Here is a 13466-nt window from a genome sequence, read left to right as displayed (position 1 = left end):
TGGGGCTGACCCCCAGCCTCAGGTTTCAGCATGTGACCAGACTTGACTCACTGAGAACCTCTGCCACGCCCATACACAGTGATTGGCCTAAGAATGGGCCAGTGAGCCAAGCCACACCCAATCAGAGACATCCCAGGGTGGCTGTGAGTCAACAGAAAAGACTCTTTCTTGCTGAGGTTGCTAAGAAGGAGATATGCTCTGGGGCAGTTAGCAATGACTCTATCACCTACCAACAATATAAAAAATTCACCCAAACAAATAAACAGGGGCAGAGAGGAAAGCTAGAGGGAGCCCTGAAAACATCATTTAAGCTCCTATGCCTGCCTCAAGCTGCACACCTACATTGTCCAGGTTCTTTTTTTTTTTTCTTAAGCCAGTTTGAGCTAAGTTCTATTACCTACAACTTGAATATACATTTGTTTATGTATTCAGTAATTTATTTAACTATTCACTGAGTGCCTGTTAGGCAGACCCTGGGAATAGAGAAATGTGTGTCTGTCCTTAAGGAGCCTGCATTCCAGTAGGGAAGGTGGGCATGCACATGCATCACTGCAGCCCAGTATACTGTGCTACTTAAGATGCAGTGATAGCCACTTGGAGGCACATTAGACACTTGGTAATCCCAAAGCTGAGCACTGAAATTGACCCGAAGCTACATAGGTGGTCAGGTTGGGAAAGGCCATTCCAGGCAGAGGGAGAAACCCATGCAAGGACACTGAGATAGGAAGCAGCATGGCAAGTTGGAGGAATTGCAAGCAATTCAGAATGGGCTGACGTGAATTGTAAGGTACTGATCACAGGACGGGGAGAAGCTAAAAGGAAGTCTGGGACTAGAGCAGGAAGTTTAATTTGGACTCTGAAAATGATGAGGAAGAAAGAGTTTGAAGTAAAGGAGTAACATGATTGCTATAGGTAAGTTCAACCTTGATTAACTGATTAATATGTAATGTTAACTTTGTTGAGGAGGTTTAAATTTTAAAGGAAGATGTATAAAAGGGCAACAGTTTATTCAAAATAAGAATGAGTTGATGGTGGAATTTGAGGAATTAAAGAATTTTTTTCAAGATTGTACCCTCCTGGAGCTGCTCAAAACGCTCCACTCCACCCATGTGTGGACCTACTACTGGTCCTGGATGTAGGATCGAGTCAGGCAGGGGTCAGCAAAGATCCAGAGAGAAAATATTTTAGGCTTTGTAGGACATCCAGTGTCTGTCACAACTACCTACTGTAGCAGGAGAGCAGTCGTACATAATGTATAAAAGGATGAGAGAGCTCTGTTTCAACAGAACTTTATGGACACTCAGATTTCAACTGCATATAATTTTCATGAATCACATGATTTTTTTCCAACCATTAGAAATGTAAAAACCATTCTTATCTGTGGCTATACAAAAACAAGCAGCAAAAGATCTGGCCCATGGCCGTAGTTTTAGAAGCTGCTTTAGCATCACTGTGAAGATACCCAGATAGCAGCAAAAGTGGGAAACAATGGGGAAGTGATACATTAACTACGGCCAATCTAGATAATGGAACAGCATACAGCTTTTCAAAAGAAGGCATGGAATTAAGTCCATGACATGTTGTTGAATGAACAAACTATATTTCTATGACTTCATTTCTGTGTTAACAAAATGTCCTATGGTCTCAGATCTAGTCACCCAGTCTCTCTCCATCTATCACCTGTATTTCATTGCAGGCCCTTCCTTCTCCAGCACTTCCTAGCATCTTCTAGGCTCTCTCTTCAACTCTCTATTCTTTTTTTATTATTTTATTTTTCAACTCTCTAGTATTTTTTCCCTAGATGATTTTATCCACTCCCAAGGCTTTAAATATCATTTATATACTCGCAACTCCCAAATTTACTTCTTCAGTCTACACCTTTCAGCTGAGCTCCAAATTTAAACCCAACTGCTTCCTAATGTCTGTTCCAGAGACTTACAGGCATCTCCCTCTTTGAATGTCCCTCTTCAAACTCTTGATTTCTCCCCCAAACCTGTTCCTCCCCATCCTTTTACACTTGGTAAAGACACTACTCTCCATCCTCTGTTGAAGCCAGAAACCTGAGTTTCTCTCACCTCTACAGTTCATCACCAAGAAAAAGCACCCCAAAATATATATCAGGGGTCTGCAAACTACAGCAGCTTGAGTACCAAAGCCAAGTCACCACCTGTTTTTGTTCAGCTCACCAGTTAAGAAGGGTTTTACCTTTTAAATGATTGGGGGAAATCAAAAAAAGATTTTTTTGTGATACAAGGAAATTATATGAAATTCAAATTTCAGTGTCCGTAAATAAAGTTTCATTGGCAAACAGCCACACTTCATTCATTTGCATGCTGTCTGTGGCTGCTTATGCACTACAACAGCAGAAAAAGTAGTAGCAATGCCTCAAATATTTACTTTCTGGCCCTCTGCAGAAAAAGTTTGCTGGCCCAATATATCTTTACTCTCTCTCTTCCACTTCTGCTTCTCTCTGCCCGGCCAAGTCACCATCAACTCTTGCCTGCATAACCACAAAAGCTGTTCACCAGTCTCCCCACTTTCTCTCTTGTCCCCCACCCAGTTCTATACCCCAATCTACAATCTATACTCTACACAGCAGCCAGAATAACTGCTATGAAAACACAAATTGCATCGTCATCACTTTTAATATTTCAATATTTCATCCCAAGGCTGTTCCTCTTACTTGGGATAAGATCCCAGCTCCTCCATGGCACTATCTGGCTTGGCGCCACCCACCTCCCCAGACTGGCCACCCCCCACAGTGGGCCTTCCAGTTCCTTATTCCTAGATAAATGGGTAACACCTCTTTATCCTGACATTCCACCTTGGCAGAAAACCTGGGTCAGAGGTCCACCACTCGAAGGTAGTCCCTGTTATTGCCCAGTTTGTTTTCTTCTTGTCATATTGGAACTTCCCTAAGCAAGAAACACATCTGCTTTATTTACTATTGTATCCTTAATTCTAGCAAAGGCTTGGCAATAATAAGTGCCCAGTGCATTGTTCAGTGAATGAATTAATGAATGTGTGTCCCTTTTTCTGATAATCTCAGTCACTGGGCACTGCTCCAAGCCCCGCGATCCCACGCAAGAAAAGAAATAAATTCTTCCTTTCAAAGTGATTTCTGCGTGAGTCAGGACAGCAGTATGCCATCAGGGCCAGCCCAGCAGAGCCACGCCAAAGTTTCTTGGCATCTTCTGCCTGCTTCCCTCGTGGCTGTAGGAAGAAAGGAGATTAGGACAGAGAATAGCCCTTAGCCTTTTCAAGCCACACCATCCCCCCCACAGCACCCTCTCCACACTGAAGGCACGGCATCAGAATGGGAGGCGGCAAAACTAGAGAGAACCCAGCCCATCTCTGTGGGTCTGAGAGCATGGTGAGACTTTTACTGCAGCAGCTGGTCTGCTTTTCATACCCTCTTCTAGGTAGTACAGTGATTTTCAACCAGTGTGCTGCAAGAATTTTTAAAACATGTAATACCTATTTAGTCAGGAACACTGACCTCTTTTCCCTTAGATTGTCAAATAAAAAAATGACAACCAACACAATAGCTGTCCAGTGTGAATGAATCAAAATTATACCTTTTTTTGTGAGATTGGCAAAAAATATATTTTTTGGTGTGCTACAGAATTTTAGTAATTAGTTTATGTGTGCCATGAGATGAAAAAGGTTGAAAATCGCTTGGCTAGGGGGCCACCCAACATGAGTTTGCATCTTCTAGGACTCAACATCACTTGAAAAGGCAGTGTGACACCATCTCAGAACTTGAAGTGTTTGCAGAGGCCATATGCACACATGGGTGTGCACGTATGTGCACACACACACAAACATACACACACATCACTGGAGGTACAGAACCCTGAAAAAAGTAAAATTACAATGAGCTCAGAAGAGGTCCAGCCAGAAGAAAGAATGGGAATAGGAGAATGGAGAAAGAAAGGAAAGAGATGAGGAACTGCAAAACCAAATCAGAGCAGGGTTCCTGGCAGGCTGCAACAGCAGCACACACATCTCCATTCATTCAATCTGTGTTGAGTCCTATTAGGTGCACGCACCTTAAAGTGTCTGGAAATCCTATCCTTTCCAGAAGACTTTCCAGACTTCACTCAAGGAAGAACCCACTTTCTCCAGATGTGTTCTGTCTAAATGCCTCCCTGCTTCCAAATTCTTTAAGTTTCTATCCTGAAAGAAGCTCATCCTAGTAGAACACCACCAACCCGTCTACCTAAGCAGCAGGCTCTCCAGAGATTCCCCCTCAGGAGTGTAGCCAGCTCCCCCAGTCCTCAGAGCTTGAAGGCCTCTTGGAGTTCACCTGGTTGTGTCCACCTCCATGCCCACTGCACAGATGAAAATCTGAGCCCAGAGGAGGGCAGGCTGCTCAAGGGCCCAGGCTGAGTCATCAGTCACCATTAGAGGCAACTGAGAGCTCTTAAGAGACCCCAGGGCTTGATTCCTCACCTGTTAAATGGACTCATCAGGCTGCCTTGTCTGCCCCAGGGTACAGCCTGGGCTCAGACACAGGCAGGCCTGAGTTCAAATTCTGACTCAGAAGCCTTGCTACACACATGACCAGGTATAAATGACTTAACCTCTTTGAGACCTGATTCTATATCTCTAAAACAAAGTAACAATCCTTACCCCACAGCTACTATTAGAATAAAATAAGACAATATACAGAAGACTTAGGAAAGTACCTAACACCCAAACAGTGGTAACAATTATTACTATTATTGTTATCACTGTCATGGTCATGGGGACAAGGCTTCCTGGGCCCCTCTGCACTGAGCCTCCTCCTTCCCTCCCACCCTACTTTCTGCAGCCAATACTCCCCTCTGTTAAGCTATATATCCAGGTCCCTGAGACCATTATTCCTCCTATGACCCCCTTTCCACCTAGAACCCCACCAACACCCCAGCTCCAAAGCAGGGAATGCACAATTTGGCTCCATCTCTGTGTCTGGCTCACCCCTGGCAGTCCTCTACCCCTTTCTCCTTCCAGAAGACAAGTCACAGCACCACATATCATGGGCTCCAGCCCCTACTGCCCCTGCTGCTGCCACGTCCCCCTACACAGAGCCTCTCCCCCAAACACACATTTCAGTGTCTCCCTGGGGAGTTCCAGTTCCTCAGATCCGATGCTGACTTTAAGGTGACCTGGGAGTCTTGCCTCCCAGAGGTAGTATCTCTCCCTCCTTCAAGGCTCCAAGGTTCCCAACAAAAAATGCTTCTCACCCCCACTCCTAGCAGGTTTCCCTCCAACATACTCTCCCTAAGCCTTGGGAAGGCCAAATGTCTAAAGGCATAAAGGGTGTGGAGGAGGCAGAGCACTGGTCAGAACCAGAGGGTATAGAAGTGGCACCTGGAAGTATGGGTATGCTGAGGACCAGGCCTCCAGAAGAGCAAGCACTCTCAGCAATGGCCCTAACTGGGCTGCCAGGATGACTAGTTGGGGATACCCAGATCAGGCCTGCCCTCTCCCTGGCTCCCCAGATGAGTGCTCTCTGCCTTGCTGTGGGGACACTTAGCACATCTTGCCAGGCTACAGAACAAGGGGTGAAGCCTATGCCTGCCTCCAGAGTGCCAGAAAGAGCCAGTCCTGGAGACAGACTGCATCCTAGCTCCAGCATTTGCCAGCTGTGTGTCTTTGGGCATGTGACTTCCCCTTTCTGAGCCTCAGTTTTGCCATCTATACAGTAGAGCCAATGATACCCTACCTCATAGGACTGCTATGATGATTAAACGCAATATTTATTGAGCATCCAGCACAGCTCCACCTCCAAAACCTGAAAACCCAATGCTCTTATCTGGAACCTCATATGGCAGGTGAGGCAGAACTGGGGATGGCAAGTGAGGGAGGGTTGCAACAGCACATGTAGCCCTCTTCCAGATGTTTTTGTTCCATTCTGAGCCAACAAGACCAAGGGAAATTTCTCAAGGATCATATGTGCCCTCTCCCCTAGGTCCAAGCTATGCCTTCCCTCTTTTGTTGGTGGACCTCCCTGTCACACCTGCCCTGGGGGTACGGGAAAAGGATAGCAATGAGAAGTTGCCACCCACTCAGAGGATAAGCCATGGGCAATGACATCATCCTGCCTGCCTTTCTTCTCCTTCACATGACCCCATGATTCAGGACTATACTCAGGCCCTATATAGTCATAAACTTGGAGGCTGCTTGGACTTGGGTCTTTTTCATCACCCGGCCCAAACCCCACATGTCTGAGAACCAGTCGGCAACAAGCCAGATGCCTGTGCTACACTTTCTAGGACTCTCTCTGGGTGCTGTGGAGTCCCAACTCATGACTCTATGATCCCACTGCATTTCTGACCCCAAAGAGTATTGTCCAGGTCATTGTGAAACCCAAACCCTGCTCCAAAGAATGAAGATATGTGACTCTGGAGAAGGCCACAGTTTAAGGATGGGGAAATTCCCAGAGGAAGACTCAGAAGTCACCCCTACCAGTATAAGGACATAGCCTCCACAAAAGGGACAACACTTCTCTAACTGTCCGTTCCACAAACATTCAAGCATCCAGATGTCAGGCATCTGAGCATCCCAGACATCTAGGTGCCTTCTCCCATCAGGTGCCTGGCAGAGCTGAAGAGGACCAGGGACAGGAAGGAAAGCAGTCCTCAAATCTGGCACCCTTCTCATCCTCAGGCTTACACTGACACAGGCTGCTCACCCCTAACAAGCTGGATGGTCTGATTTCTTGGAGCACAAGGGTCCTGAAGTAAATTGGAAAGCTCAGAGCAGGCAGGTAGGAGAAACTACCAATGAGGTCATTGAAGAGGGAGAAGAACTCCAAGGATCAGCCATGGGACCAACAAAAGCATCGTTGAAGCCACTAAGCGAAAATATCACTCCAAGAGTCCCCTTGCCTTATAACCACTTAGCAAAACCTGATGCTCACAGTGCTGATGCAGAAAAATGAGTGTTTTGATGTCAGATTGTGCTGTATATAATAAGGGGAGAAAGACTTCCATGCTCAACAGTTAGAAGTGTCAGTGCTTAAACCTGGAAACTTCAGATGTCAGGGAAATGTACTCACCCAAAATAGTCCCATTCCCAACAAGCTTAACTACAAACCACGACTCAGACTCTACAGCCCCACAGCTCTTCACCCTTCCCTGCCACTGAGATCAGCCTGAGCCATCCCACATGTTTAAACTTCAATTTCAAGTTTAGACTTCAATTTCCCTCAGCCTCCAAAAGCACCCGACCTATGGCGCAGGCCCCCGAACAATAAGGAGGGCGGCACAGCATCAGATTTCCTAGGAATTTCTGGGAGGCCAGAGAGGATTAGCCAGGAGTGGAACTAAATAAAGAACCCTCTTAAAGACAGATGCTTCATTACTTTCTAAAGCTGAAGCTAACTGCTCAAGATGCCTGTAAGAAAAGGACTTGGGGCCTTACCTAAATGACAAAACCAGATTCATTTACAATTATCCACATCCCATTTTAAGGTAGTTTTTCTCAATTAAATCAAACACCCCTCCCAGCCCCTCAAATTTTTTGCTTTACTATTTGCTTGACGTTTTCTCTCAATGACAGATCCCGTATCTGAGTCACCCATCACACATTTCTCATTAGAGCAGGCTGTCCTTTGAAATAAATCCACTTTTCTTGCAGTTCACTGCCTTAGGCCCCCAAACCTGTCAATGCCCTGGATGAACAGCAAGTGAGGGTCTTGGGACCTGGGATTCAATCCCCTCCCCTTTAGTACCCCCCTCCCTATCCTACCTTCCCTCCACGGGTCCCCTCTGTCTCCACCCAACCTCACTCACCATCTCCCTGAGACTTCCCCAGCCCAAGCCACCCCACCCCTGTGCTTTCCTGTTCTGTGGCGTCCTTCTGCCTCCTTCCCTCCAGCGACACCTATTCACCGGTCACCCAGGTCAGCTGTACCTACCTGTTCTCAGAATCTGTCCCCTCAGGCCCACTGCAGCCTGTAGAAGTTCTGCCGTCATCCACTCCATCCTTCCAGCTCAAGCAGAGTGGACCCTAAGCACTCGCCCTTCCCTCCCAGGCAGCTCCTCCTCCTCAGAATTCGTGGTCAGGAGGTTCTGCAACAGGGCGCGGGGACTGCCAAGCCCGCAGCTCCAGCAGGCCGGTGAAGCTTCTCCGAGTCACCAGCACAGCGACAGACCTGCCGGCGGCCCTGGCACACCCGGACCTCCGCAGTCGGAGCCACCCCCCAGCCTCCCCCAGCCGCGTCCGGGTGAGGGCAGGTCACGCGGCGCCCCGGCCCCCTGGACCAGAGGGAGGGGGAGGCCAGGCTGGAGGCGGGGGTTGGGTTCCGGCCACCCCCAGCTGCCGCGGCCCCCTGCGTCGGGGTGCGCTCAGGTTCCCCCGGCTCAAGGCGCGGAGGCCGGCCCGGGACGGAGAAGGCCGAGCGGGGCGCCTCCCCTGCGGGCTCTCGCGGCCCCGCAGCTGGCGTCCGCCGCAGACAAAGGCCGCCTGCGGCCGCGCCACGCGAGCACTCACCGCGCCGCGCCCACTCCCGGGATCCGGACCCGGAGCCACTGCCGAGTCGCCGCCGCCGTCGCCAGAAGGCCGGAACCCGCCGGGGGTCTGGGCGGCCAGGGAGCCCGAGGGGCGGGGCGGCTGGAGGAAGCGGCGGGCCCGGAAAGGCGGCGAGTGCGCCCAGAGACCCGATTGGCCCCGCCGCGGTGGTGCGGCCAGGCCCGAGCGGCCCGGGGCAGCGCACCGGGTCTGCACCCCGCGCCTGGACCCAGTCCGACCGAGCAGGGAGGCCCGGCGCCCTGGGACGGGGGCGCGGGTCTAACCTCTGCCCCTCCCTCACCCCGTTCGCATGCTCCCAGAACCCGAAGTTTATTTTCTGCGAGGGGGACAGGTGGCCAGTCCCCGACCGCCCGCCGCCCCCCACGCTCCCCAGCAGGTTGCTGGCGGCCCAGCGGGAACTCCGGTCGCGCTGTCTGACCCCAGGCGTGTTTCCCGCCCCCCGGCACCGGGTTGGTACCGCGGCCTGGAAAGGGTTAACTCGGCTGTGAGGAAATAAAAACTGCTCTATAAATACAGCCTCGTGGGCGCCTGAGCCAACCGCAGGGTAATTTCCACCGAGCTGGTTTTCCTCTTTTCCTTCCACCCACGGCTCCCTGGCCAGCCCTGCCCCCAGACGCACACCAGGCTATGGCCAGACCAGGCTGGATCCAACAGAGCGAGCAGCTCTGACCCCCAGGGCCTTGGGCTTTGTCATTAAAATTCCCAGCTCCAGCCTGGGAAAAAATGGGGGCCAGACTCTGCCTTGGCTCATCCTCCCAGCACCTGTTCTGTGACCTTTTCTTGGACAATTACAGACAGTAGTTCTAATATAACAGGCTTCTGTGGGCCAGGGTCTTTCCATGCTGGGCCTCTTTGGATTCTCACAGCAGCCCACCAGGTAGGTAATATTATCCCTGTTTTACAGATGAGAAAACTGAGGCTCTAATCCTGTGCTTTTGCCAGGCCTACCACCAAGTGGTAGTAGATGTATCCCTGAAGGGCTTAGGAAATATGCATGAACGAGTGCACTTCTGGATGTCAGCCACTCTTTTACAGCTCTGTACCACTTTATCTCATTTCATCTTCACAACAACTCAGTAAGGTAAATGCTATTATTATCCTCATCTTTACCAATAAGGAAATTAAGACACAAAGAGATTAAGTAACTTGCTTGAGTATATCCAACTAGTAAGTGGAGGAACCAGGATTTGCCCCCTTGAATTTAGTGAATTCAAATTTAACTCTGGTGTGTGTGTGTGTGTGTGTGTGTGTGGTCGTAGTGCATGGGCATGTGTATTTGTAAACACGTGAGCAACTCCGTTTGAGCCTATGTGCACATGTATTTTGAAGTATAAGTTTGATGGTGGCTGTGTCTGGCTGGATGCTCCTAGGGATGGGAGGAGGGAATGGGGCATCAAGGCCAGGCCATCTGGTCCAGCGTCCCTGGAGGTCATCAGCCTCCCCACCAATCCTCACTGCTCCCCCTTCCCTGTCAGGCCCTGTGCAGCCTAGGCCTGGCCTCTAAGGTCTCAGAACGAGTAGCCCCCCACTCGGCCCCACAATATGTGGAGAAGCATCCAGGGAGAGGCATCCCTGGGCAGAGAGAGCCAGAACCCTTGAACTAATCTAGAGGAATTAACTTTTCTTCCCTGTCCAAAAGTCAGTTCTGTGCTTTGTGCCTTGCTTTGGTGACACAGGTTCTGTCCCAGAGGACTACAGTCTGACAGGGAAGGCATGACTCAGCTGTAATGGGCAGTGAAGGAACAGCACAGGGCAGTTGAGTGACTTTTATCTTCTGATAAAAGTAAAAAAACAATTATGATAAAATTGTTCAAGAGAACAGGTCAAGAGGTAAGGAGATGAGTATTGGCTCTCATTCCTGGAAGCAGTGGCTTGAGAGGGTGCTGATCCCCCAAAAAGGGCAAACACCTGGGGCAGCAGATAGACAGTATGTCGGCAGGACAGACTTAGCTAAAACTCAGATACCTGCTGTGGTGACACAGGTTCTGTCCCAGAGGACTGCAGTCTGAGAGGGAAGGCATGACACAAACAGAGTGACTGTCACAGCACACAGGAATTGCCTCAGTTCAGAAAATGTTTGTTCTATGCTCAGTTGAAAATACATCCTTTCTCAGACTCCCTTGCAGCCAGAGGTGGTCACATGACCCAATGTGGCCCATGAGATGGTAGTGAAGCTCACTAATTGGGGCTTTGGGGAAAGCTCGTTCAAGGGGCAGGCTTACATTATGGAAAACAGCAGGACAATTCCTCAAAAAATTAAAAATAAAATTACCATAGTATTCAACTGTCCCACTTCTTGGTATTGTACCTGAAAGAACTGAAAACAGGGTCTCAAAGATATATTGTACACTCATGTCCATATCAGTATTATTCACAATAGCCAAAAAATGGGAGCAACCCAAGTGTCCATCAATGGATGAGTGGGTGATGGTATATTCATACAACAGAATATTACTCAGCCTCAAAAAGGACGGAAATTCTGACACATGCTACTACAACATGAATGAACTTTGAAGACATTATGTTAAGTGAAAGTCATAAAAAGACAAATACTGTAGGGTTCCACTTATATGAGGTATCTAGAGTAGTCAGACTCATAGAGACAGAAGGTAGAATGGTGGCTGCCAGGGGCTGGGGGAGGAGGGAATGCAGAATTGTTTAATGAGTTCAGAGGGTCAGTTTTGCGAGATGAAAAGAGTTCTGGAAATTGGTTGCACAACAATGTGAATGTACTTAGCACTACTGAACTGTGCACTTAAAATGATTAAGATAGTAAATTTTTATGTACATTTTAACACAAATTACTTTTAAAAAAAGGAGCAGCCTGCCCTTGCCAGGTGGCTCAGTTGGAGTGTCGTCCAGTGTACCAAAAGGTTGCAGGTTCGATCCCTGGTCAGGGTGTTTATGGGTATGGAAGGCAACCAATCAATATTTCTCTCTTGAATTGATGTTTCTTTCTCTCTTTCCCTCCCCCCTCAACTCAATGAACATATCTTCAGGTAAGAATAATAATAATAATAATAATTTAAAAGGAGCAGGCTTAGCTGGCATGTGTCTTTGCCTTTTGCCTTCCTCTGGCAAAGGAATGGGGGCAGTGTAGGGGCCTGACCCTCTTATTACTTTCCCCAGGATAGAAAGTTTGAGTTCATGGTGAGATTCAACTTCCTTTCGCCTCCTCTCACATATCAAAGGACAAGTGCCCCCTCATTGATTGAATACACTTCAATCAAGCAAACTAGACTCCAGAGCCCAGTTTTAGAGTGGGGCTTTGAAATCATGTCAGCTCTTTGGAGCAGCTAAGCAGCCCATCTTTCAGAAAGGAGCTCACAGATATTGGCATGCCTGGCTTAGGAATGACACTCAAAATCTATTTGTTTCTCTCTAGCCAGTGTTGCTCAGTGGTAGAGCATCAGCCTGTAAACCAAAGGGTCGTGGGTTTGATTCCCAGTCAAGGGCATATACCTGGGTTGCAGGTTCATTCTCTTGGGGCATATTCGGGGCACGATGTGTCTCTCTCACATCAATGTTTCTCTCTCACATCGATGTTTCTATCTCTCTCCCCCACCCCTCCCTTCCACTCTAATAATCAATGGAAAAAATATCCTCGAGTGAGGATTAACAAAAAACAATCTATTCATTTCCATAAGAAAAAAAATTTACTCTTGGCAGTGGTGGGAGTTTAAGGCCCTAGTTGGGCTTTTTTCAAGGATTCCTGTGACACCAATTATCTTGGAATTGGCCTCCCTCCACTCAGGCTGGTTCCTGTACATTACCTGTTGAGGTGTTTGCATTTTCAGGCCTCAAGTCCTTGACATCTTGGCAAAGGCCACTCCTACCCTGCCCACTCATGTAGGGATCACCAGGCTGCCATCTGGAGCCGTCCATCCAGCCCATACTGTCTAAGGCAACCACATTTTCTCCAAATGACCAGATCCAGTGTAGGGTTGAATATGGTGTATAGTGACCACTGCAGGTTCCTTATTCTCAGTGCTTGAGTGTTGGAGTAGATTTCAGGTGTCTAGATCCAAGTAGGTCCAGCTGGAAGCATCTGGCTGGCAATGTAACAGGAGCAGCCTGAAAAAAGGGAGGAGCCTCCAAGGAGGCTCACTGGGAAACACCTCACGCCCTCCCCAACACATATCTCCCAACAGGACTTGTGTGACTGGCTGCCTCTGTCCGACCCGCTATCCCCTCTTCTTCCTTGGTCACCCTCATTGTCTGCCCTCCTCCCCTGTCCCTGGTGGAACCATTCAGCCCCCACCTCCCTTTCCTCTTCCTTCACCATAGCTGAGGCTTACAGCACTCCCAACACCAGGAATCCATCTTTGAGTCTGTGTCCTGCTGCTGGAGGATCAGGGTGGCCCTCCAAACAAGACTGTTGGGACAGTTAAAAAGAAAACAAAATAAAAGCAGCCCCATAGTGCCAGGGGAAATTGTGCATATAATGGGAGGTTGTTTTGTCTAATGAATTCTAATCACATGCAAATAATTGAGGTATTAGCACTTGCTAATAACTGAGAGTGAGAGCCTCCTTCAATGTTGTGCCATAGATGCTTGCTTCACCCTAGCCCTGGTCTAAGACAGGCTCAGAGAAGAGTGCGCAGAACAGACTTAACAGTTCCAGCAAGAAGAATAGGGGCGAGTGTCCCTGGCAGGCAGAACAAGCAGTCCAGCATCAGAAGTCAGCAGTGGATAAACCACTTGAAATCCAGAAATCCTAAACTCAATCCAGATGCTAAATCTTTAGTACTAATATTGCTGTTTCTACTCACAGGTTCTGTTATGGTCATTTGATTTTAGTTGGGCTTGAGACACTGCCCAGGTATCTTCAGGACATCTGACCATAGTCCTACAAGGACTATGGGACACAAGGAAGGCTTAACTGCCCAATGGTGAGAACAGTATATTCAGTCCTCCCAGTGGGGTGAGTTCTTCATGTCAATGCC

The 13466-nt window shown here is 48.5% G+C and overlaps 1 protein-coding gene across 3 annotated transcripts in view; it reads right to left on the bottom strand.

Annotated features, from left to right (window-relative positions):
• The window catches only part of CD276 (CD276 molecule), a 40733-nt gene extending 32004 nt beyond the window's left edge, over positions 1 to 8729 (bottom strand). The window contains exon 1 of one of the 3 annotated variants that reach the window (XM_081147837.1): positions 8482 to 8729. Coding sequence is in view for 2 of the 3 variants with exons in the window: in XM_081147835.1 (XP_081003961.1) it covers positions 7907 to 7973 (67 nt within the window). In the remaining variant the exon portion in view is untranslated. Of the gene's footprint in view, positions 1 to 7906; positions 8248 to 8481 lie in introns of those variants that run through there. The other 2 variants (XM_081147835.1, XM_081147836.1) reach the window with 2 other exon arrangements.
• Positions 8730 to 13466: the final 4737 nt, after the last annotated feature.

The sequence above is a fragment of the Miniopterus schreibersii genome, assembly GCF_964146895.1.
Source record: "Miniopterus schreibersii genome assembly, chromosome: 1".
Lineage (NCBI taxonomy): Eukaryota > Metazoa > Chordata > Mammalia > Chiroptera > Miniopteridae > Miniopterus > Miniopterus schreibersii.
The sequence above is the reverse complement of the archived record's forward strand: the minus strand, read 5'-3'. Positions and strand labels throughout refer to the sequence as shown.